At 46.9% G+C, this 22,203-nt stretch overlaps 1 protein-coding gene across 1 annotated transcript; it reads right to left on the reverse strand.

Moving 5' to 3' along the window:
• Positions 1–1,195: 1,195 nt before the first annotated feature.
• Positions 1,196–21,926, reverse strand: afg1lb (AFG1 like ATPase b). Its single transcript, XM_067241701.1, has 13 exons — positions 21,815–21,926; positions 21,209–21,519; positions 18,233–18,290; positions 17,887–17,988; positions 17,361–17,488; positions 13,467–13,566; positions 10,842–10,900; positions 5,076–5,158; positions 4,170–4,240; positions 3,824–3,924; positions 3,105–3,245; positions 2,635–2,742; positions 1,196–2,405 (listed from the first exon to the last, which is right to left on the reverse strand). The coding sequence occupies exons 1-13, from the start codon at positions 21,924–21,926 to the stop codon at positions 2,277–2,279; spliced, it is 1,503 nt and encodes a 500-aa protein (XP_067097802.1). The 3' UTR covers positions 1,196–2,276.
• Between the last annotated feature and the right edge of the window lie 277 nt (positions 21,927–22,203).

The following is a 22,203-nucleotide window of genomic DNA, read 5'->3' on the forward strand; positions in this document are numbered from 1 at the left end:
ATTGGGTTTTCCTGCTGAATGGTCTGATAAGCAACATTTTGGGGCATTCTGTGTATGACAGTTATGTAGTCTAGACTATTCTATTTTACTTGACCTGATCTTCCTTCTGACTACACACACAACTAAACTCATACATACACACCTTTAACAAAGAATGCCCATTACACAAAGATCAGATTCTTACAGTCAGGCAAGGATGTAGTACACACACAAACAAACACACACAGCCTAGAGAGCAAACTTCACACTTCATTACCTTAGAAAGGCAGATGTGGACCAGAGAGACTTTTGTTGTATTACATTCAGCCCACTGTGACCCTAACTGAATAACTCTACCTTGGGATTATACAATTTACCATCTTTCTCCTTGCACCATGCCTTTCTTTACTTACTCGTTTCCCTCCCTCTACCACCCTCGCCCTCATTTCCTCCTAAACCTCCCTTCCTCTGTTGCTAATCAACCTTTAGCCACCCTCCCTCCCACCCACCCACCCACCCTCCCTCCCTCCCTCCCTCCCTCCCTCCCTCCCATGAACAAACATAAATGTTCACTCTGCTCGCACGCACCTCTCCAACGCATCTTGCTCCCGCAATGTTTCTTGAGAACAGAGCCCCCCCCACACACCCACCCACACACACACACACACACACACACACACAACACGCTCGGCAGCGTCTATCATCCAATTAAGAAACACACAAAGGAGGTCGGCCATCTATGTTTGTGTCTGATGTTTTCCCAAACAGCGTAATGCTGTGATTGGATTAAAGCCCTAGGAATAGACGGTGATTGATTTTCCCTTAATTGAGAGCTATGGTGGGATAGACAGAGCCGAGCAGTCAACAGACGAACGCACAGAACTACGACACACAGACGCACACACACATTCAGTGGCCTTTAAATGTGTATCAGGCACCAGATAACACGTTATCTAATCTTCCTGATACGTCCTGTTTTTTGTCACCTTGGGCCTGTCCAGGTGAACGAACTATCAACCCAAATACAATACTATAAATAACGTATAATAACGTTTCTATAAATAAATGCTATATTATGATAAACACTCATATGATGTAGCCTACTGTAGGCTATAACACACACCTGCATGTAGCATCACACACATAGTCCAATGTTTACTTTCTGTTAAGGAAATAAAACTAGCCCTACACAAGCCCTCAAGACAAGGTAGTAATATCATTTAATCAAGCAGTTCAGCAGGTGTACTGGCACCACACACACGTTCTGGGTCTGAGGATCGTTCTGGGTTAGTCCCAGCAGAAGAGCCAGCAGTGAGGCGATGCGCCACGATGACCTCATCCATGGATAGGAGCAATTACAAACAACGCCATCATCGCTTAACGTCTGGCGCCATCTTGTGGTAGTCTTCAGAATGAATCCACAGAACCCTTTTTCAGTACGCGACATAATTTCTTATACTTCCAAGCATGATACTCATAGGGGTCCCTTTGATAATTTTTACTTAGTTACTTAGGTTTAAGCACACAACAAGGTAGCGTAGCATACCATTATACATACATTACAATTTGCATTCGGCAATCAGCGTTCATTGCACAAGCCATCTAATAATGCTACTTCAGGCATGCAAACCCAAAACAAACAATGTTGTACCTTATTTTTGAAAATATTTACATAGGCTATAAGGCCCTGTGTTTCCGTTGCCATAAAAACGTAAAATCAGGTTTGAAAAAATTCAGATGTTATTCCTTAGTACACCACTAGGTGGTGGTAGTTCTCCACAGTGAATGGAACACTTGTTCAGTGGTGATGTTCTCCCTCTAGTCTGTTTAGCAAAAGTCTGTACCTCACATTTAGCATGATATGGGACTTTATGTCTCTCTGTACTCATACCCGTAATTGATGAGGATTTTGTTGTTGATGCACGTCTTGTTTCATGTCTGCCCTGACCTATAGTTTATGATGGAGTGGTTTTCCAGTGGCATTTATACTACCTGTGTTCTGTGAGGTATTCAAGTTTTACTGCATCAGAGGACGAGATTATGATTAACAGACAGGTTAAAGGCAGCTGCTTCAAACCCTTGACGGTTATTACAGTCCATGTGTTTGTAAAAACCCTATGGATCATGGCTTTTGTACTCTATGTAAAGAAGCTATGGATCTTAGTTGTTGTAGTCCTAAGTTTACAAAATATGTATGGATCATAGTTACTGTAGTCCTTAGTTTGTCAAAGGGGTATGAATCATCAATGCGGTCCCTGTAAGCAGAGGCCGTGCGTCTTGTAGTTCTACATGCATGTCTAACTATTGTTGCGGTTCCCCTGGCTCCAGTACATCTCTGTTTGCATCTCGGTCAGTCTGGAGATGGTCCTCTGGAAGGCAAAGATCTCCTCCTCTGCTGTGAACAGAGACAGACGCTCCCCTACGTCCTGGAAAACACAGAACCACAAACACAGAAGGATTGACCTGACCTGACCACCAACACAGAAGAGGTTACCTTACCTGACCACCAACACAAACACATTACCGTTTACATTATCTGACCATGACCACAAACTAGGGTAAACCCCCCCCCCCAAAATAAACACGACCAAACATAAAATGACCATGAGAATGAGGTCAGAAGGACTTGTGATGGTAGTTAGACTGCGGTCTCACCCCACTGAGGCCCAGGTCATCCAGGAGCAGACGGTCACGCTCATCCTCCCCCCCTGAGTGTACAAACAGCTGGCCGAGAGGAGCGTCAGCCAGCAACACCACCCTCACCTGGTGGAGGGGGACAGGAAGGGAGGGGGGCAGAGAGGGTGGACCGAGTGGAGGAGAGAGGGAAGGAGAGAAGTGGGGAGAGGGGAGGACAGAGGGGGACAACGAGGGGTAGAGGAAGAGAGAGAGAAGAGAGGAGAGGGGGAGAATAAGAGGAAGAGACAATGAGGGTTAGACAGAGGAGGACACAGGGTGTGTGTGTGTGGGGGGGGGGGTGGGGGGGATGGACAGAGTGTGTAGAGGGAGGGAGCACAGTGCATTCTTATTACTACGGTTTGAATTAAACTTCAGATTGATGGAATTGAAAGGGAGCTGAGCCCATGTTGTAGAGTGTTGTGAAGTGCTGGTCCGCTGAGTAAGGGCACCTTGTTGTCGTAGAAGGTGTCTATGAGAGTGATGAAGCGCCTGGTCTGGTCCTTCAGCGTCAGGGTCAGCCGGGGGACGTGACGGATGAAGACCGTGTCAAACAGCCGAGCCATCTCCAGGTAGTCACTAGCACCAACAGGCTGGAGGACATAGAGACACAGGGGCTGGATGTGCTACTGTGCTCGACTGACATAGAGACCCAGGGGCTGGATGTGCTACTGTGCTCGACTGACACAGAGACACAGGGGCTGGATGTGCTACTGTGCTCGACTGACACAGAGACACAGGGGCTGGATGTGCTACTGTGCTCGACTGACACAGAGACACAGGGGCTGGATGTGCTACTGTGCTCGACTGACATAGAGACACAGGGGCTGGATGTGCTACTGTGCTCGACTGACATAGAGACAGACTATATTTGTTACGTGTAATGTTGCCCACACTTGATTTAGCAGCTTATTCAGGTCCTTAAATGTTCCCATTCATACATTGATGCATTTTTAAGCTATCCCTCCAAACAAGAAGTTGTATCTGGAGAACGTCCAGAGGGGTCAAAGGTGAGGGCTGAGTGACAAAGAAAGAAAAAGAGTCGATGGGAAAAAAAGAGAGAGGCAAAGAGAAGGACACCAAAGGACAGCAGAAGAGGAGGTAGGGGAAGCATTAGGCTCAAAGGGGAAAGTAGAGGATGAAAGTTTGAGACAAAAATAGAGTGTGTTACTCTGTCACACAGCTCCTGGAAGGTGCAGTCAGCAATGGTGCCACACGTCTTCTCCAACGTCAGATGCCGGCCCTGCATGGTCAATACTGTAGGTCCTTTTACTGGGAAAACACACACACATATTGACATCCTGTATATGTTTTTTAATGCATAGACTTACAATGTTTTACGTGTTGTTAAAAACCAATACAGTAAATCCTTTCAGAAATATGAACATCCTGTCTTCTGCTTTGAGCCCTCTCTTCCCACATTCCCTCCCCTTCTTTTTTACCCTCCCTCCCTCCCTTTCCACCCCTCTCCCTGTCTCTGTGTAGAGTAGAGGACAGGAATGAATAGAGCTCCCCACCATTGTTTTGCATCAGGGCCAGATCATCAAACAGCACATCCATGAAGGCCTCTGCATCAGGCTCTCTTGTGCTGTGGGACACACACACATACACACACACACACATACAGGACAAGCACACACACAAACGTACGCACACAAATACACACGCACACACACACATACACACACCAGCACACACAGACAGGCATAAAGACAGACAGACACAGAGAGAGTGAGAATTAGAGATGATAATAGAATATGAAATTAATAAGGCTGGAGTGGTCTTATTAAACAGGAGAGAGGAGAGCGAGGGAGGTGGGGTACTTAGCTTTTTCGCTCTCGTAAAGAACAGGATGTTAGGCTCTAAACACAAACATTAGCTTCTGAATGCACCTCCCGAGGAGACTGCGTGTGTGTGTTTGTATCCGTGTGTACAGAGGTGCAATGTGTTTTATTTGCATACACTGAAAAGACGGAGGCACTTGAAATCTCCCGCTCTGCAATGAGCAATCTGTGTGTGTGTGTGTGTGTGTGCATGTGTTTGTTTGTGTGTCCTGCCAATAAATAGAATACGAGATTGTCTTTTCAAAATCAACCGTTGCTTCTATCTCTCGTGGTCTCTATTAGTCTCTCTTGGTCTCTCTCTCTCTCTGTATGCAAAGACATATATATTTAGAGAGCGCGAGAAAGAGAGAACGAGTGTTTGCAAGAGTGAGAGTGTTTGAGGGAGAATAAGTCAGAGTATTAGAGTGACAAAGAGAAGGAGAGGGAAATGAAAAGACATAAGGAGATAAAGTGTGAGAAAGAGAACGAGAGAGACCCTCTTTTAGTGAAGGAGTCTCACTTTGAATACAAGAGGTTCTCTCTCTCTCTTTCTCTCTCTCTCTCACCCACACACACACAGACACGCACACACACACTCACAGGAAGTAGAGTTTATCGGCTGCAGGCCGGTCCATTCTCCTGTAGTCTATACCAGAGTCCAGACAGATGGACTGGCAGGAGTCCTGCATATACATACACATACAAACAAAAGTGAATCAGGATAAATTGGAAGAAAAATAAAAAGGCAAAAAAAGGAAATGGTGAAGTCAATCATGAGCCCACTTTCAAGGTGTTTCTGTATGTCTAGAAGCACTGGTCATGACTCTCTGTCTGTTGTGGCTCTGTGTGCAGCAGTAGCCATAGAGGCTTCAACAACCTTTCACACAATCACATTTTGCGCTTGGGGAACTTTGGTGTGTTTTTGTGTGAAGTGTTTTGTGTCTTTTTTTTCCTTAAAAATTCTTTGAGTTTATTGTTCCCAACTTGAGTGCTTACAGGATAGTTCAGAGACAGAGTTCAAACTTTTCCAGTTTAGTGTAAAACGTCAACAGGATATATGTCAGCGAGAGCAGCACAAACTATAATCATCATCTTGCCTGTTCTAGAAGAAAGGAGACAAGAATCGTATATCATCACATTCAAACCGCCGCCGGGCAAATCAGTATTCAATGACAGCTCTGGCAAATTATGAAATCAGTGAATTTCTGCCACCGGCCTCCTTGAGCTACGAGATAATTAGCAATCACCACAAAAGCAAGTGGACGGAAATACTCCATTCTTCTCCGCTGTCAACTTTTTATCTCCGCACCCGTCGCATGAACAGGGTTCCCACTCCGAGCCAATTGGTTGAATCAGCCTTAATAACAACCTGACAAACTCGCTGTCCCCGGCGCACAAAAGGGAGATGTCATTTCATCAACCCTCTGCGACCTCACCACCACCATGGACGGGTAAATAGCCTGGTTCCTGAGCAATAACACCGCATCGTTACCACCGCGTCGCCACGCATCACAAGGCCGTGCTCGTCTTTTCTTCTACCTCCCCCCCCCCTCTTTCTCACTCTATTTTGTCCATACCTATATATATATGTGTGTGATGGGTCACTCTGAATATTTCTTCAAGGAAGAAATATAGAGAGTAGGAGACAGAGAAAGAAAGGGCGCTGGAGGAATAGGAAGATAGGGAGGGAGAGATGGAAGGGAACACAATCAAAGATGATGGTACCATTGGTTATTTATAATCAGACAGGATTAGGCCTTATGGGTCATTATTACTTGATTACTAGTACCATCTTGAAGGCTCTGTTAAAGATCTCACTCCTTACACACTTCCTCCACCTACATACTCTACTCATCTCTTCTCCTTCCCCCTAGCCCCCCCCCCCACACACATGACACATGCACACCAACACAACTACACACTCACAAACCCAGACATACCCACGCATCCACACACACAACCTGTGTCTCCTATCACACGGTATTCATCATGCTGGTCAGTTACCTAAGTCGAAATTATTGAGTACCTTCATAAACGGAAATCCTGAAATATATATATCTTTCACTTGATCTCCTTTCCTCTCTGGCTTAGTGAACACACACACACACACACACATACAAACACACACATATAAACACAAACACACACACACAGAGTAATGACAGACATGAGAATCAGCGGGTCTATAGAGAAAGTCATGCTAACACATGTAGCTCCAATCATGTCATTGTTGGAGCTGTCCAGCCCTCTCCCTCTGGACAGACGTTTAGCATAAAAACACACTGGCTTTTTCTTTTCCTCACTCCCTCTTCCTCTCCCTCTCCCCAATATCTTTCTCTGTCCTCAGCTCCTCAAAAAGTTGCTTTTGAGTTTTTCAAAGAGCGCGGTGCCATTGAGAAGCAACAAAAGCCAAGGATAGCTGGCTGGCGGGTTCTGATGAGGTTCACTCCCTCATTATCTACACCAGAAAACATTTGATGCTTTTTTTTTGTTTGGCCCTCGGAGAATTGACCAGGCCTCAAAGAAGGCAGGGTGGGAAGGCTGAAAAAGAGATGGAGGGAAGCAGGGGAGGTGGATGGGGGGTGGGGGGGAAAGGTTGTCATCCATTCATCTGTGTGTGTCTTACAGCCTCTGTGTGAAGGGAGAGAAGAAAGGGGAGGGAGGGAGGGGCAGAAGGGTCGGGAGTGGGGGGGGGGGGGGGTTGAGAGGGAGAAAGAGAAAGCTTAAAACAGTGCCTTTATGCTGGCCGTCCTGGACCACTCTTCTGACATCAAAGTGCTTTCACTAACTGGGGAGTACGTGTGTGTGTTTCAGAGTGTGTGTTTCAGAGTGTGTGTTTCAGAGTGTGTGTTTTGGTGTATTTCAGTGTATGTGTGTGTGTGGTGATTTTATTCAGTCCAGGCATACCGTGGGGGACGTAACAATGTGAACACCCTAATTACACCTAATGATCTATTCCCTTTAAGTCTGACTGCCCAGGACCAGGGGGGGGTTCGTTCCGAAGGGTCGTTCTCACAACCTCCCCCAGTTTGGGCTGCTCCTCTTGGGGAAACATCTTTTCAATGTGGGGCCCGCCTTCTGTGATCCAGGACCCTACTGGACCCCCCATATACCCTCCACCCCTCTCTCTGACAGACACCCCACCCCCTCACAGACCACGCCCCTCGTTGACAGACCACGCCCCTCGTTGACAGACCACCCCCGGATGACAGACGCCAACCTCTCCGACAGACCCCGCCTCTCTCTGACATCCTCTTGCTGAGCTAGAGGCAGGTGTTGTAGCTATACCTGGCCACTAGAGGTGCTACAAGACTAACTAGATGAGATCACACTGTTATGGAGTACATTTACATTTAGTCATTTAGCAGACGCTCTTATCCAGAGCGACTTACAGTAAGTACAGGGACATTCCCCCCGAGGCAAGTAGGGTGAAGTGCCTTGCCCAAGGACACAACGTCATTTGGCACGGTCGGGAATCGAACCAGCAACCTTTGGATTACTAGCCCAATTCCCTAACCGCTCAGCCACCTGACTCACTTGGAGTAGGGTCAGTGTGAGGGAAAGAACATTTAGAAAAAATTTGACCAGACTAAAAGTGTGAGAAAAAGACAAGATAGAGTGAGACAGAAAAGATAGAGAAGAGCAGAACAAAGAGAAAGAGAGAAAGACAGAAAAGAAAGAGAAAGAAAGAAAGAAGAGTGAGTGGTAGCAAGATATTTCCATTTCTGAAAAAGCCTTTATTGGACAGTCTGCAATTTAACTTGATGGACATTACTGAACTCAACTGGATTGGTTCATACTGTATTTGGATGCCACAAAAAGAAAGGATGAGGTGATAGAAAGTATGACAAGTGCTTTCTGCCTCCACTGCTGGCTTTCTTTCATGATCTAAATGAGCCATTATTGGATTAGACCGTCTCTTACAGGAGCTTCAAGGTGGCCCACTACACCTACGCACAACACACAGTAATACTAGCCCTGTTGTACAGAACACTCTCACACACAATCATATACACACACGCGCACGCAGAGAATCACGCGTGCACACACACACACACACACCAAACCCACAACGGTTTGCCAACAACCTCAAGGTTATGTGGATAAAAGCGAAAATATAAATGCCAAAACTGAAGTAGCAGAACTTGGAGAACGTTATTTCCCTTGACCAAGCTATGTCCCATGCAGGCATCTCATACGAGGCTGCTTCTGCTTCATAACCCTGTCCCTGCTCCTCCTCATCCTTTTCTTTTGAAATAGGGCAACAATTACGAAGGAATGCCAGGGGGCAAACAGTACGTCATTGTTGCACTGCTAAATGCCAATAGGACAATGCCAGTCATCAAACATCAATTTTTATTTGGAGGGAGTCCGTGGGCTGGGGCCTCTTCAGAGCCTCTCTCTGCTCCCTCCTCCATGGAGAGACCTTCAGTGGAGGAGAGGCACAACCACTCTCCCCCCCCCCCCCACCCCCCCCCCCCCTTCCTCCTCCTCCTCCATTCTCTCTTCAGATGAAAACGCTTTCCACAACTGGACTTTTTCAGCCATCCGTTTGTTTATTTATTTATTAATTCATTATTTTTATTAACAAAAATACCACACATCAGGTGACAGCGCACATGTACGAACACAAACCTGTACATTCAAGTGTACGCTCACTCGCTCACTCATTCATGCTCACTGACCCCCACACGCAGTCAATACCCAAAAAGTCAGAGAGCGTTGAATCATTGTTCTCCTCCAGCTTTAGTTCACTCTATTAGGGGAGAACCTGAACCCCCCCCAAAGAGCTCCCCTGAATAACGTCACAGGTCATCCCCTCAAGACAGGGGGGGGGGGGCACCCCCAAACCACCCCATCCCAAACCACCCCAAAACCAGATGGCCTCACAAAGAGGAACATGGGCCCTGAAAGGCATGAGGTTGGGAGGTCCAAACAGGGACGTAGGGCATTCAGCTACCCCCCCCCCCCCCCCCCCCCCCACTTCACCCCTGGCCCCCGTCACCCCCGTCACCCCTTCCACCCCTCCCCAGGGGGGATTAGATATGGTGGTAGGGGTGAGGGGGTGTGGAGTGGGGCATTCTTGTTGAGATGACTTTAAGGCCTCTACGGTTTTATACGGTTGCTAAAAGATGAATGGTGTGCAGTGTGTGTATGTGCACAGGGGGATGACAGTAGAGATCAAGTGACCCTGAAAGTCTCCATTAAAGCAGACACTGATTCCTGAGGCCCCTGTCCACAGAGGTAGGGTTTGCGTAGCTGCTGTGTCAGTACATGTGTGTGTATTGCTAACACATTACCGTGATTCAGGGCACTCTCTGTCTGTCTGTTTCTCTATGCCTGTTTATGCATGCTTACAGGTGTGTGTGTGTGTGTGTACAACGAAGTTTGTGTATCAGTATATATGTACTTCCCCAGTGTGCATAGCCCAATGTTCTGATAAAATGGATCAATTTCCCACTCTTTGGCCTCCCTATTTAGGATTTAAATACCTATAAAAGGCAGAAGAATGCCCTCCCCCCTCTTCTGTCAAATCCATGAAAAATTATTCACCAATTATTTATGATCACAGTCACTACAAACACCTCAGTAATTACCTCTGTGTAGAAACATCATGTTCCTACCTGCTTACAATAATGCTTTTAAATTGCAAAGCAGTTTCATCACAGCGTGGCTAGGCTCCACCGTGCTCCCTCCCTCCCTCTCCTCCCTTCCTCACCTCTCTTCTTCTCTCCTCCCTTTGAAATACAAGCAGGCTGTTCCGCTCCCTCGATTGCCTGTTTGTGTTCGTTCCCCCCATCTCCATCTTTCTCTCCCCCATCCCTCCATCTTTCTCTTCTCATCCCTCTCTCTCCCATATTTCTCTCTACCCATTCATCTCTCTCCCCTCCACTCTCTCTCTCCAACGTATATGTCTCTCTCTCACTCCCCATGACTTTATCCGTCTGTCTGTCTCTGCTCATCCCCCTCTCATTGGCAGGGGCGGCAGAGAGGAAGGAGGATGAGAGAGAAAGAGAGGAGGGGTAGTGGAGGAGATCACTCTGTCACCCTGTGTGTGTTTGTGTCACCATGGTAAGGTATGATCAAAGACAGCTTTGTGATGGTGTGTGTGCTGGTGACCAGATAGAAACCACATCAAAACACACGAGAGCAAAGTAAAACAGAGACAGATAAACACAGACGGAGGTGTGTGTGGGTGCTGTTGCATGTGTGTGTGCGTGGCTGGGTTAAAAATTAACAAATTAATTAGATAAGACAGTAGAGATCAAGAGAAAGAGCGAGAGAGACGAAGGGGGATAAAGAGATGGAGAGACAGAGAGAGAGAGGGAGACATAAAGAGAAAGAGAGGGGGATGACTGTCTTTACCTTCAACACGTGGATGAAAGGCAGGAAGGCGTCTCTCTGAAGTCCGTTTCGGTACAGATCTGAATGGAGAGAGGCGGGCCTGTATTAGCAGTGCTGTTTAGCCTTCTAATAACGTCATTCTCCACACTCACACTGGCTGATCAAGTGGCCATTGATCAACAGAAGGATGGGATGGGGCCACAAAAGAGGCCAAGGGAGAAAAATGGATTTCTCTACCGGGCCGAGGCGGCAGCAAAATAAAATTCATTACATTCCCAAACAATGGTGTCGGGAGACAGAACTGTCTCTTTTTCAGCAGCTGACAATGTCCACACAGTGATGCTGAATAGAGCTTTCAATTAGCTCGTCTGGAGCAAATTACATCTGAAGTAGCGTACCCCATAAACATAAAAAAGACAGACAAAGACACACACACATGCATACATACAAAGTCAAACAAATAGTCAAACACACACACACACACACACACACAGAGTCAAACAAATACAGTCAAACAAACATACACACACCCACACACAAAAGCTTGCATAAGCTGCTCAGAGTAACTGATGCAAACGAGTAGTTGTGGTGGTAGTGGTTTTGATGTGCTATGTTATTGGGTGTACAATTGGGAGTTGTGGAGTGTCGTGGAGTGTCGTGGAGTGTTATGGGGTGTTGTGGGGTGCTGTGGGGTGTTGTGGGGTGTTGTGGGGTGCTGTGGGGTGTGGGCTGTTGTGGGGTGCTGTGGGGTGTGGGCTGTTGTGGGGTGCTGTGGGGTGTGGGCTGTTGTGGGGTGCTGTGGGGTGTGGGCTGTTGTGGGGTGCTGTGGGGTGTTGTGGGGTGTTGTGGGGTGCTGTGGGGTGTGGGCTGTTGTGGGGTGCTGTGGGGTGTGGGCTGTTGTGGGGTGCTGTGGGGTGTGGGCTGTTGTGGGGTGCTGTGGGGTGTGGGCTGTTGTGGGGTGCTGTGGGGTGTGGGCTGTTGTGGGGTGCTGTGGGGTGTTGTGGGGTGTTGTGGGGTGCTGTGGGGTGCTGTGGGGTGTTGTGGGGTGCTGTGGGGTGTGGGCTGTTGTGGGGTGCTGTGGGGTGCTGTGGGGTGCTGTGGGGTGTTGTGGGGTGCTGTGGGGTGCTGTGGGGTGCTGTGGGGTGTTGTGGGGTGCTGTGGGGTGGGTCCTGCCTCGGCTGTACTGTTATTAATAAAACTAAATCATTAAGAGTCATCTTACCGGGAAATCACAGATGGAAGTACAATTGTCATTGAATGCCCCTCCAGCCCTAGCCACCGGGAGCACTGGTGAGCCACAAAAGAGGAGACCCAACCATCAAGGGCCTGAAATTAAACATTCATTCCTGTTTTCCTCCTCCTCTACCCCCAGTACATCCATTAACAGCATTGCTGAAACGAGGACAACAACGGCTTAAGCTGAGCAACACAGCAACTACAAAACAACAAAGATGTGGACGTGTGGCCCATCTTGGAGCCCCTACTTCAGTCACATGATCCACTCAGGGGCTTTTGATACTGGCGGCTCAACATCAACAGAGAGAAGCGAGAGACATGTCTTCCTTTCATGTTAGGTTGTCTCTTAAAGGCCTTCATAGCTCCATTAAGCCGTCTAATTAAAACCAAAGAGGCGCTCTATCAAGTTGGCGTGGTCTGGCGCTTTGTTCTTAATGGCGGCTAAATGTCAGAGAAGCGTGTCTTTGTCTGAGAGGACCATCTCCTTCGCCGTCACGCCACTCCAGCGGGCGAGACCACGTTCACGCTTAGCCCAGAGAGAGAGGACGGGGAAAGACAATTCGTCGCTCTCCCTCTCTCACGCCATCGCTTTGCTCCTTCTCTCCCTCTCTCACGCCGTCGCTTTGCTCCTTCTCTCCCTCTCTCACTCAGTCACTTTGCTCCTTCTCTCCCTCTCCCACCCCTCTCGCTTTGCACTAAACACCACATCACAGACCTGACAAAGCGATGGCGGTCGAGCCGACAAAGTAAGGATGAGATGGAGAGATAGAGAGAGGGAGGGGGAGAGATTAAAGAGTTACAGGCCTCGTTTTTACAGATTGTGTATGAGATCACTCACTCTCTCTCTTAATTGAAAGCTTTTAAACAGCCTTGCTTTGATACAGGCTGGGGGGGGGGAGCGGCGGAGGATTACCTTCAGGTGGTGAGACTGAAAGATCTAGTATAACAGGCCTGGTATCACCACATGCTTTAGATGGTGAGAAAAATCATTGATCTAATCAGAGCAAATATAAAGAGCTGTTTGGCTCACAGTTATCAAATCAGTTCAGGTCCGTGATTACCTGAAGGAAACGGAGAAAAGAATGAACCATCCTCCCTTGCGGACGGTGCTTAATGAAGAGGAGGGAACCTTGAGAGTGGTGTCACACACCCACAGTTTCTTGAGGATTAAAGGGCCTGTAGTCATTCCAAGCACGAAAGTAAGGGTTTAAAGAGGGCGAAGATGAGATCGTCTCACAGAGCTAACATGTCGGACTGGAAACGATGTGGAGATGAAGGTCGTTTGCGAGCCATTGTTGAGTTAAAACTGTGTAGGTTACTTTTGTTTGCACCAGAATACCCTCTGAGAAGCAAGCCAGCTGACGATGGAGAAGGGCAGTTGGACACACACACACACACACAGAGCCTTACCATCAGGCTGTCTGTTGGAAGTGGCCACCACCACTACTCCAGTCCTGAACAAGATCTCAAACAGCTGCTTCAGAATCATTGCATCAGCTATGTCAGTCACCTGAGAGAGAGAGAGAGAGAGAGAGAGAGAGAGAGAGAGAGAGAGAGAGAGAGAGAGAGAGAGAGAGAGAGAGATTTGTTACTATTGTTTATTAATTTGTTACTAATAAAGCTTCTACTGACTGACATCACACATTAGAATATATTTCTGTGTCTGTGTGTGTGTGTGTGTGTATGTGTGCACGTGCACATGTATGTACCATTAAGAGCGTCTAAATGTGTGTGTGTGTGTGTGTGTGTGTGTGTGTGTGTGTGTTTGAGGTCAACACATGGCAGCTGAGAATGAGCATTCAATTTTCTGAGCTGATTAGTTGCATTCAGGTGAACTCCATCTCAACATGCTGGCTCTGGTCATACACACACATACACACACACACACACACAATCAAGCACTCCACCTGACTGCAAATAGTCACGAAGCGGCTTTCTGTCGAGGACAAGTAGCCAAGGCGATACAGCGAAGCTGAGCTAATCAGCTGGCCAGACGGCCACAATGACAGAGTGAGGGAGCAATAGAAAGAAAAGAATAATAAAAAAATGAGCAATATGAAAACAGGGGGGCCACAATAAGAGACAAAGAGTCTCGCCAGATGGCCATGCACAGGTGTGTGTGTGTGTGTCTGCTTGCATGTCCGTGTGTGTGCCTGTGTGTGTGTGTGTACTTGCATGTGTGAGTGTGTGTGTGGAGATTGATCTTCATCTAACCCACGCACAACCTCCGAGGTCACCGCGTACTGTGTATGGGCCCCCTCCCTTTTCACTGTGTACACAGGCTCTGCGGCAGCTTCTGGAACATCACCTAGGACACCATCACCACGGCAATGACGAGTCACTGACGAGAGAAAGTGACCCCTCCATTAGTGATCTCCTCTTTGTCTCGCTCTCTCACATTCTCTCTCCTTGCTTCTCTCTGTCTCTCTCCATTGCTCTCCCCTATGGCTCCAAGATACACCTTGAACCTTGAACTCAGTGGTAATTCAGTGGTGATTCAATGGTGATTCAGTGGTGATTCAGTGGTGATTCAGACATCACGATGCAGGGCAGGCTAAACCCGGAAATGGAGACCGAGCACGCGCGGTGAGCTGCAGCCATCTTGTCAAAAGCTAACGAGAACTTCCTCCATTCAGGAAGTGTCTTGTGAGGATCCGAAGCGTAGCGCGCAGCTCACTGGGGTTACTGGCCGTCAGAGAGGCCCAGGGTTGTCATGGGTAGGAGGAGGTGAAGTGTTCTGCCCTGTCCTTGTCCCTCCCTCCTCTCACCCGTCCTCTTAGCTACTTCCCCCGAGTGAAACAGACACTCATGACAGCCATACCCCAACCATATGTTGCTTATCTTAACATGGAGTGTCCTCTGTTTTCTTGCATACTAACCACCGTTGCCCCGATAAAATACCCCATTAGCATCTGGCTAAAGCCTTGATTTTACTAAGGGGGGGCAATGAGGGGAACCCTTCATACACAAAATTAAGTTGTGTGTGTGTGTGCGCGTGCGTCTATTCAGGATGAGCATGAAGCCAGGGCGTCTGTCTCTGAATGGGGTCCCATTTCCTCCGACAGTCGTTTTTTTATTTTCATTTCAAAAGAATCATTTAATTATGACCTTTTATCCAACCTATATTTGTTTATTCATGTGCCCCTCAACTAGGGCCATATTCAGAGAGGCCATATTGATTGTGAATGCCCTAGGAAAGAGAGATTGGCGCAGGGAAGAGAAAGGATTCCTAGAAAATTGTATAAGGGTTTGGGGGGGAGGGGTGAGAGTGTGTGTGTGCATGTAGGTAGGGGATGAGGGGCGCACAAAAACAACGGTGGGCTGTTTGCGATATTCAAATGAGCCTCCAATTACACCGTCTAAAGGAGTCAGTCACACGGGTGCCAAACGAAGCGTCTTTTGATGTTACATCTCTTCACCTCCACAACCTCGGGGGGGGGGTAATTTCACAGAGCGGATTGCGACCAGGGGTCCAAGACAATAACAGCAGAGCACTTTCTTCCCACTCTCCCATCTCGCTCGCTTCCATTCTCCATCCCTCCCTCCCTCCCTCCATCCCTCCTATCTCTATAACTCCATTCTCCACCTCATCGTTCTCAATGGCCGGAATTCATTAGGAGAGCAGGGAAGGATGGATAGAAGGAGGAGGTAGAAGGGATGCAGGGAAGCGGGGGGGGGGTGAAAGGAGGGAGGGAGGCCACAAATTACTGATAATAGTGCGATGCTAATGAAGAGAATGGGGATATGTCATTAGCATTTAAGAGGATAAGATCCATCTGACCCGCTGTCTGAGCGTCAGCCCCTTAAGGAGGCAGGAGACGGCCGCTGATACGCACACTCATCTGCATGGCTGAGAGGACCAGAAGGCTGATTGGTATAGACCCTTCCGGCTCCCCTCCCCCAACCTCTTGTTTACGCATCCCCCCCCCCCCCCCAACAACACGTACACAAGCACACGTGTGCCCGTGGGCTCGTCAGCGGCGACCGTTGACGAGCTGGAGAAAAAGACAAAAGTGGGGCGAGCGCAAACAAAACAAATCAATGAGAACGTGGCGAGCTTCAAATGTGAAAGAGAGCGATGAAAGATGAACCTCTTGATCCTCCCGGCCGCACTGAAAGAGACAGAGAGACAGAGAGAGACAGAGAGAGGGGGAGAGAGAGAGAGACAGAGACAGAGAGAGAGAGATAGAGGGGGAAGGATAAAGAGAGAGGGAGTTAGAGAGAGACAGACAGAGTGTGAGAGAGAGAGGTCAGGGGGTGGAAAAACAGACAGTGATGACCTTTGACCAACTATTAAGAATGAGACTCACTGATGGAATAGCATGGACTGAATTCACCTTCTATAATACGTCCTAACAATACCGCAATAAACGATGTGTCCCTGCATGTCTGTCTAAGAGCCGGGTCAGGACAATATAGCAGAATCCTTCAAACATCACTTAAGAGCAACGACAGAATCAGCCATTCAAACGCAGATGGGCCTAGAAGATCACTTCTAATGACGTTCATGCAATAAATGCGTAATCCTCTTCCCCAAACACACCTGGAGGTGCTCAGCTCAAAACCCCTGATTCATCTAAACAACCAGCTCATTGTTCAGATTGGTGTACTGGATTTATGTAAAAACCAACAGGATGGAAGCTTTCCAGGAATATGGTTGGAAAGCATGTTACATTACCAGCAAGTTACAATTGGGTTGGAATCCTACTCTTTGAGACTCCAAAACTAAAAATACTAAACAGAGCACCATAAAGCTGAAAGCAGAATCCATCCATCAGATATTTCTGCCTGGACCAGAAGGAAGTGAATTCCACTCTGAGCCACAGAACACAACGTGAGAGTGATGCTATTCTGGATCTGGCCACTAGGTGGCTGCAGTCTTGTGTCTGTGAGTGTTGGGAGTGGAAAGCACAGCAACAAGTGAACTGTAAACCTACAGGTGGTTTGGTCTTTGAGCAACAGCAGTGCATGGAAAACCTGCTTTATATGCATTTATACTGGGATACAATGTGGCATGTGGGAACAATTAAACAACCTGTGGAATTTGAGGAGGTACATAACCAGGCATGTGAGGGTGTGAGGACGACATTGTTCTCATTTTCTTTCTACTCTTGATTTGTGTTGTTGATCCTTTTTTACTGTGTGCCTCACAGATGAATCACACAATGTTCTTTTGTCTTGACTGTTTCATACATCATAGTATTTTAGTAGACAATCACACACACATACACATACACATACACACACACACACACACACACACAGACGCACACACACAAATACAACCCCTGCACACCCACTCACCTGAAACTCATCAAAACACAAGATGCAAGTTTCACTGCTGATCTCCATGGCAACCGGTGAGATGGGGTCATAGGTGAACATTTTCCCCAGCCTCCGTTTAGGCAGGCTTTGTTTGCTGCGATGGATCCCTTTTAAGCATGAAACACAAACGTCAGGCCCATTCCTCAGCACACCTGCATCTGAGGACCACAGCTCACAACGATGCACAGAACAGCAGTAATTTCACGCATGCACAATGGTGGACAATTAACTGAGGAGTTAAAGAGCACACAGAGGGAGGGAAGTGTTTTTTTTTGTTTTTTTTACTATTTATGAGACACTTCAAAACTTCTTCAGAGTCAATACAAACAACGTCTGGTAGTGGTTCCAACGTGTGTGTCATGTGTGCATGTGAGTGAGTTCACGCGTGTGTATGTGTTTGTATTTGCGGTTTTGCATGTGTCTGGGTTTGCTTGTGCATGTGTGCGCGTGTGTGGGGGTGTGTGTACAGAACTCATGCGAAACCTCAACAGAGAACAGTACTGACTTTTGTGGATGTCCAGCATGAAGCTATGGAAGTGGACCCTCTTCTTACGACTGTGTTCCATGTTAGCGTAAAACATGTCCATCAGCATGGTCTTCCCCGTGCCTGGAATCAACGGCACATGGTCTGGATCCCAAGACTGTCCAATACCTCAGCCTTGAATCACTGGTCCCCCTGCCCCACTGCGTCCACTATCTGTCAACTACTGAACTACTGAATGGGTCTGTGCCCAATACTTATAATAATTCAAATATGTGCAATTGTACATTTGTGTTACTAAAATCTGGCTGTGGGTGTTTTTTGGTGAGGATTTTATTATGATAATTATATATATTGTAATTTCTCTCACCGACATCTCCATGGATATAGAATCCCCTGGGTGGGGGAGGGGGTGGAGGGGGCTCTTCCTGTGGAGGAAAAGAAAAAGAAAAGAAAAAAGACATTAAAAAAAAAATGTATATTCACAATTGTTTCTCCCTCCCACATCCAAAACAGTACACCCATCCTTTACCCTGAGCCTCCTTCCCGGGCCAAGACAACCCCATAGAGCATTTACCAATCAAGAGGTTACCATGAATTAATTATCCTTAATGTAAATGACACTATGGAAAATAAATTAATATATACAACATTATTCATGGCCATATTGCATGAAACCATTGTCTGATTAGATAGCATCTCCCAGGGCATGAAGCCACGTGGTCAGGATGGGCTCTCACTCCCCAGACGACTCAACTGGTGCGCTCACAAGACAAAGGACACGTAATCAACAAGACAAGCCGGGGTTCCCACGAAGACAGGCATCAGGGCACGGACAATAGAGGGATTTGTCTGACTAAGCGGGGAGGCCGGTGGGAGGCTTCATACGAGCTGGAGTGGACTTCAGCACACAGTCCTTCTTTAGTCCTGGCTAATTGTGATAGCGTGGCTGTAAAGATGTGGTGGCGGAGGTTATTCTCCTGTTGACTTCAGCCTATCAACACTTACCGAGGCGCATAGAGCGGTGGTGTGTATGTGTATGTAAACCCACTTCTTTCTCCGTGGACACTGAGCGTCCCAGACACGCCTCCTCAGGGCCCCTGTGTGAGACTGGGCCACAGCACCGCAGGTCACAGGGAGGTCGTCTGTTCTACGAGCCATGGTAAGACTGCACTACAGTGCCAATACAGGCCCCCTCTGTTAGGACAGCACCAGGTTGGATTTTGTTGTTGATCTTTACTTGTTTTCAGCAGTGGGAGTCATAATGGTCACAAAACAGAAACATTCTTTTTGGGAGCAGATTCAGGGAAGCATTAGTCAGTGTTCACTGCTCTTCACTGGGCATCCGGCTGGCATATCTCAGCACAATGGTTGATTCACAGCCGAAAAAAAACATTCACCCTTCCTGCCTCACACACCCCCACACACACTCTGTTCCTTGTCCATATCTCTCTCATGTCCCGTATGGTCCTATGTCGTATCCCTACCTGCCCTGCCCTGCCAGGATCTTCTCTGACCTGTTTTTCTGTCCTGTCCTGAGGTGGGGTGAAATGCTGGAAGAGCCACAAGTCTATTCAGTCAGAGTGTGACTCTTCGCTGACTTCCCTTGCTGTTCTCTGGCACCGTGGGTAATTGTCTCCGGTGGCTGGCGGCCATCTCCGGCAGAGTGGAGAAGGACAAGGCCTTCTCTCACTTCAGCCCCCACATCCCACTTGGACCAGTGATCTGAGTGAGCCCGCCTATTTTCACCTCCGTCCACCCACTATGAAATGCCTTGGACCCAATACTCGTAGAACAGCGAAAAGTTCACATGTCAACACCTTAACCAGGCAGCTGAAGCCGGCATCTCGCTATTGGTTCCTGCAAACTTAGTTTACATAACAAGCTGTCGTAAAGGTTGGCGGAGGTCGTGAGGAGGTTGTCTGTCTTTGGAGCCATGGGTAAGAGTACACAACAGCATGGACTCATCCATGAGGGCCTATCTGACTTGAATAGGGTGAATCCTCCCGAGACAATGTACCATTGTTCATGGCTACAACAACACGCCACATTGGGTCAATATTAAGTCAAGTGTAGTCTCCTAATAGACTCGGCCAGTCAGCCAAGGACAATGGCGGCACTTTCAGAGAAGGGGCACACACTGAGAGCAATATGACCTCATTCAAATCAGTGTTATTGCATAAGAACTCCAGTCACACTGTATGTGTGTGTGAGATAGAGATAGAGAGAGAGAGATAGAGAGAGAGAGACTGAGAGAGAGACAGACAAAATAGGAAGAAGGTAATGGTGATGGCTCTAACACCACTGTCACCACATTTTCCAGAGAGTGGAATCAAAAGCAAAAAAGACAAAAATTCCTCCAGACAATAGAGATCCCCTCATTACTGGCTGGGGATGATGAGAGGGAGAGAGAAAATGGGACTAACCCAGCAGGAGGTCCACCCTGTAGCTATCCCAAATACCTCCCTGGCCCCATGTCTGGTCCAAACAGCCCCCAAACTCCCACCACACAGACAGATAGCTAGCCTGACCTAAAAAACAACCCAAATACACTGCCATACTGTGCCTAAACACACACACAAACACATGTTCACATACTGTATGTAGACATTAATGCACTTGCGCTTTTTCCAACACCCAATGTGCACTGTACAAATCCACACAAAAACAAACTTCCTAGATGGCTGTCCTTGCTCTGATCAGAGTAGGCCCGATACCATTATATCAGTCCTAAAAAATCCTATTGGACCACAACCAGTCATTACACAGTCACGAATGAAGAATTGCTTTAGATGGTTAGATAAAAGACATGCGATGTGGCCAAGGTTCCACAATTTGGGCCCATCTTCTTTGAACAGGAGCATCATCCCCATCCCTGCTAAAAGGCTTGAACTCAAAACCACTGAGCCATAAGGCTTTGTGAAGGCAAGATACATCAAGGACATTACAATCAAGTGACTAATTGCCTCTGCTAACTGGGACAAAGTTTTGGAAAAACAACTGAGAAGCCTTGCCAACACTGGAAAAGAGGCAACTAGACTTGTTGATTTAGTTCACAAAGCACACCAGGGAAGCAAAGTTTATGGTGTAACGTTCTTTAAACTACTTCATAGTTGAAAACATATTCCTCTACAGGTATTTTTTGATATCATAACTTATGTACCTGTATTAAATCAATCAATGATGGGGATGTTTTGTGCAATGAGTGACATGATTCCTTACGCAGTATTCAAATTTGGCTTAGTTTCAGGTTAGGAAAAAAATATTAATTTGTTACTGAGGAGCTACCACATTATGCAATTATTTAGATTCTAGGCCTATCCTCAACTCTATTCATATCACCCACCTCCTCTGCACCAGCATCTCCTTCACTTTGAGTTCTGCTCAGTTTAGGGTCCTTTCCCTTTGTTTGATAATGTTCTTCCTCTTTACCCTTTGACTTTGGCGGTATCAGGTAGACGCTGTTAGAATACCCCTGGAGGACTGTCTGCAGCTGGCCAAGCTTATGGAGAGCATCTCTTTGCTGTGTGTCTTCCTTCAGAGAACCAGCACGGACCAGATCTTCATAGTGCACAATCGTTTTGAAGGACGTTTCTGAGGGAGCTGACTTTAAGGTGGTTGGTGATGCTGAAGGACCTCCGGTTGTTGTAGTGTAACCTGGGGGTGTAAAACAAAGAAAGCCCTAGAAGTTTAAATGTTGTTACTCAAAACAACAAACATAAACACAGCTGAGAATTGAAATACACAATTTTACACGTACACCCTACTGAATGTGACTGAATAAGGCTCAACATTACAGTGTGTACTCCAATTAAACTAGCTGGGGATTTTGAAGTTCAGTAACCTACTAGTACAAGGTTTCAATTTGTGAGTTACCTAACACACACAAGCTTACAAAGCACGTGTTGTTTCACGAAAACATATAATCGACACAACTCAAAGAAGCTCTTACCTTTGGCATTGTAGAGAGAAGGATAATAAATTGTATAATAATTTAGGGAAGTGTTTTTCAGTAAATATCTACATATACATCTGGTAGCCAAAGGCAACGCGTAAGCCGCCATCTTGATTCAATGCAGAAAAACTTTATTAATATCAGTGAACAGTACTAACAGTGTTATAATAGTCATATCCTCATTTATTGACACTGATCATAATGCAACAATTTGACTGAGTTGATGAAACGTAAAGGAACTATTTACCCAATCTGACTTGTTAGTGTCAATAAGTAAGGACAACACATTCCAATAATTAGCTATAAAAATAAATAAATGAAGCTGACATCGATGAGTCGGCGCATTCTATTTTGATTCGCCTATATTTCGCTCGTGTGTTATTTCG

This window comes from Osmerus mordax, chromosome 8 (genome assembly GCF_038355195.1).
Source record: "Osmerus mordax isolate fOsmMor3 chromosome 8, fOsmMor3.pri, whole genome shotgun sequence".
Lineage (NCBI taxonomy): Eukaryota > Metazoa > Chordata > Actinopteri > Osmeriformes > Osmeridae > Osmerus > Osmerus mordax.

Bases quoted from the DNA above. Each gene is read 5' to 3' on its own strand.
- afg1lb (XM_067241701.1), bottom strand. From the start codon at position 21,926: ATGGCGGCTTACGCGTTGCCTTTGGCTACCAGATGTATATGTAGATAT. The intron at 10,901-13,466 runs GTAAGGCTCTGT...CTCTCCATTCAG, and splicing joins TTCCAACAGACAGCCTGATG to ATCTGTACCGAAACGGACTT. The intron at 3,246-3,823 runs GTAACACACTCT...TATGTCCTCCAG, and splicing joins TCCAGGAGCTGTGTGACAGA to CCTGTTGGTGCTAGTGACTA.